General features: G+C 32.5%; 1 protein-coding gene across 1 annotated transcript in view; it reads right to left on the reverse strand.

Annotated features, from left to right (window-relative positions):
• LOC149168513 (glucan endo-1,3-beta-glucosidase 8-like) overlaps positions 1 to 593 on the reverse strand; it is a 31,972-nt gene extending 31,379 nt beyond the window's left edge. Inside the window, exon 1 of the mRNA XM_089428279.1 lies at positions 1 to 593. This exon is cut by the window's left edge and continues 253 nt beyond it. Within this exon, the coding sequence (XP_089284405.1) occupies positions 1 to 85 (85 nt within the window). The 5' untranslated portion in view covers positions 86 to 593.
• Positions 594 to 3,782: the final 3,189 nt, after the last annotated feature.

Genomic DNA, 3,782 nt, shown 5'->3' on the forward strand with positions numbered 1-3,782 from the left:
AATTCACTCCCAGCCCTCGCACCCAACCGACCCACACAAACATCACCAGAACCGAGAACAACAACCCCATCCTCCTCCTGCTCATTGTTGAGCAAGTCTACCACAAGTTAACTTAATTATTCACCCTGCTAATAATAATAGGAATAGGAATAGGCATTTTTAAATACTGTGATCTGAGGGAGGAAAGACGGTGCCGTGGCTTGGGAGTGATGGGCCAAAAGAAAGAAAGAAATTAAGAAATTTTAATGTAGGAGGAGAAGTATAAAGGTGTAAGGCGGCTTCCAGAGACATAGATGACCCGCCACAACCTTCACCTTCAACGACAGTGATGACCCGCCACAACCTTCAACTTCAACGACAGTCTACCAGATCAAAGAATAACAAACAATTCCTAACCTCGCGCTTCGCTTCGCTTGTTAAGGGAATGCAATCTTAACAATGAAATTTGCCATGTCTCTCTCTCTCACTCTCAAAATTCGTCATTTCAATTTTTCATATCGATGCGTGGACTCACACCCAAAACGAACGCTGTGGAATCTGCTGCCTGTGGACAACATTAGCGTCGCCGTCAAGTTAAGTTCACTGGTTTGGGTTGGCTTTAATCACCTTCTGTCTATTTACTTTTATTTTTATTTTCAGAATAAAGATGGATTTGGGTTTCGTTTTTAGCCTTTCATTTCATTTGCGTGGGCCAACAACGCCATAATGATTCCTTTTCCATTTCCACGGTGAATAAAGAAAGCTTACGTAGCGCTGCCTTTAGCTTTTCCAGTTCCACCGGCAGCATCCCACTGCTTCTTCCTTCTTTCTCTTTTATCCACCCACTGCTTCTTCCTTCTTTCTCTTTTATCGCATGCATGCCTGCCTTTTTTCAAAACCAAACTATTTGCTCAATACTATGTTCACAAAACACATAATAGAGTGTTTAACAATATAATTATGTGGAATTACATTTGATTCCAGCATGGTTATATATATATATATAAAAGTAAGGAGTGGAATGTGAAGTGGTTGAAAATTTCCTATACAATGTCGCTTCTATTAAAATATATTGGGATAAAAAGTAATTTTATACCAAATATATTAATTATTATATTATTGAAAGTTGTTTGTATTAAAAAAATTATTATATACGAAAATGTCATTTAAAAAAATTACATTAAAATAAAATAACAATATTATATTAATAATTTTAATATATGTATTTTAATAATTTGAATATAAAAAATAAAATAATAATATTATACTAATAATTTTGATATATATCCAAAATTTGAATATTAAAAAATTATAAGGACTAATTATTTTTCATGAGCAAAATTAATGAATGTGCTTTATCATCATTATCCACAATTCATTAGAGGAAAAACAAAAACAAAAAATATGTGTAGAGGATTGAACCAATCCTTTTTTTTCCTCCATTTTTCCCATTATTTAAATAAAGATTCTTTTATAGTAGTTTCACCATCTCTATTTTGTGTAAATTGAGATTTCTAACTTCATTTCCCCATTTTCATGATATGAAGATTATTTCTTTTTACAAAATATTGCCCTAATTTTAAGCAATGGCAAACATTTATTTACACTTGTAAAGACTTTTGATTTATGTTTTGTCTATTTATTGATTTGGAATGCAGCAGTGTGATTAGAGTAAAATGGTTTGAATATGGTTTAATCTTCATTTGTTTCATTATTGGGTTTTATTTAATGAAGAGTGACCTTTACAGAGCGTGAAAGAGAGCCATTGCATATGCTCTTGGTATGTGTTTAATTAATTGATTATGAACAAATTGATTGGTGTGAACTTAGGTCTATTTGTGCTATTATTTTTGTTCATTGGCATAATCTTATAACAAAACTATTAATGGATGTTTTATTCATTGGCATAGATTATGCAATGTGGAAGCCATTCTTGGACCACAGTTAGCATTATTGGAGTCCAAATTACTTCAATTGGTCTCCCATTAGAGTCAGGTCAATGTTATCTAGAAGTTTAAGGCATACCATTTTTGGGCATCATGCAAAAGCGCCTATTGGGAACACAAGGAACCTCTCTACAGTGAAATTGGCCAAGGTCCAAAAGCTCCACGTGACGGTCCACGATAGCGGTCCAATGGTCCAAGTCAACAATGATGGTTGGTGGGCAATCAGAACCCTGCTCAAAGTTGCCATTTGTGGGGATTGTGGAGGTCAAATGCTTCGCTCAACGTTCTGGTCCGAAGTCCAATAAAGGATGCAGGCACTTGGTTAGTCTTTTGTCATACTATTGTTCTATGTAAAGCATTAATTTAGCTATGGAGCAGCTGGAAACTTTTTGTCCTAGTTTAAATGGCCCTCACAGGCAGAACCATCAATTTTGCCCTTGTATGCACAATAGTTCTAGTCCAAGTCATCTTTTTATTTTTTTGGACAAATTGGTCATGAGAAACATTTGCAATCTTAAGAAGCTAAATTTGTGTTATTGGGTTAGTTTCCCATCCAGGCAACCAATAACAAATAGGAAAATCATATGTATCTTTTTTATTTAGTAATATAAAGCTGAGCATTATACAAAAAAAAAAAATGAGAATCTCACTCGATATCCTCTTACCCATTGCCCATCCAAACATAGATGAACAAAAACATAGCATATTTCAAATCCAAAGTCCTCATATGTGTAGCAAAGGTTTAGTGGTACCTAGGTGTATTGAAAAAATCTTCTCTAAAATAATCTACATACCATGAAGCTAGGGCCAATGAAATTAGGAATTCCAATTTACATAAAACGACTTTCTAGAAATTAGGACTAATAGAAGATTGATGAATAAAATTTAGGGGGTGAAAGCCTTTTTTTCCCTCTAGGTGGTAAATAAGTTGGTCTAATGCTCTCTATATAATTTCTTTTCAAATAAAATGGTAAATAAGTTCGGCATACTGCTCTATATATAATTTCTTTTCAAATAAATTGGGGCAAATGATAACAAAGTACTATAATACAAAAAATTCGACCAATTAAACTTTAAATCCCACTAAATTTTCCAATATGTGAAAAAATTTCAAATTTATTGTGTCAAGAGGCACTCTATAAAGTCCATGGGGTCTTGGATAAATGGTGATCACGGGTGTTGTTAAAAAACTCTTAAATGTTAAGCCAGTGGTTCAATTCCCCACCCTATTCCGATGTTATTCTTAGACATGACAAATAATAATAATGAATGATGTTGGATTTATTAAAAAATACTAAATTTATAGATTGTAATATTATTATTTTTAATAATTTTATAAACTATTTTTTTCCATAAAAATTCATAATATGCATATGGCATTAGAATAAATTTAAATAATATTGATTTATACCCATAATTATCATATTTTAAAATATATAATTTTAAACATATAAAAACTTCATAAATTTAATTAATAAATATTTAAAAACTTAATACTTATAATAAACTCTCTTTTTTTTCGGAATATATATATAAAATGTTATTCATATTTGTTAAAATTGGTAACTAGGGCCAAACTCCACATGGGTCATCTTATTTATGACAACTTATATTTTTCTTGGATTCCTCTCTCCAGGAGGTGTAGATTGATCTAGAGATCATCTCATTCTGACATGTACAAATGAAGTTATGAATTTATTTTGATTATGGACAAATTGTCTCAGCCAACAAACTCATGTAGGCTCAGAAGCCCAACATTCACGTCTATTCATCCTCAACACTAGCCTATAGATACATTATGCCTCATCCTCATTTGGACATCACTCATCTTCACACATCTCTCCCTCCTCATCTGAT

Source organism: Pinus tabuliformis, chromosome 4_2 (genome assembly GCF_031772625.1).
Source record: "Pinus tabuliformis cultivar Carrire ecotype Pingquan chromosome 4_2, CPIR1, whole genome shotgun sequence".
In the NCBI taxonomy this organism is placed as follows: Eukaryota; Viridiplantae; Streptophyta; class Pinopsida; order Pinales; family Pinaceae; genus Pinus; species Pinus tabuliformis.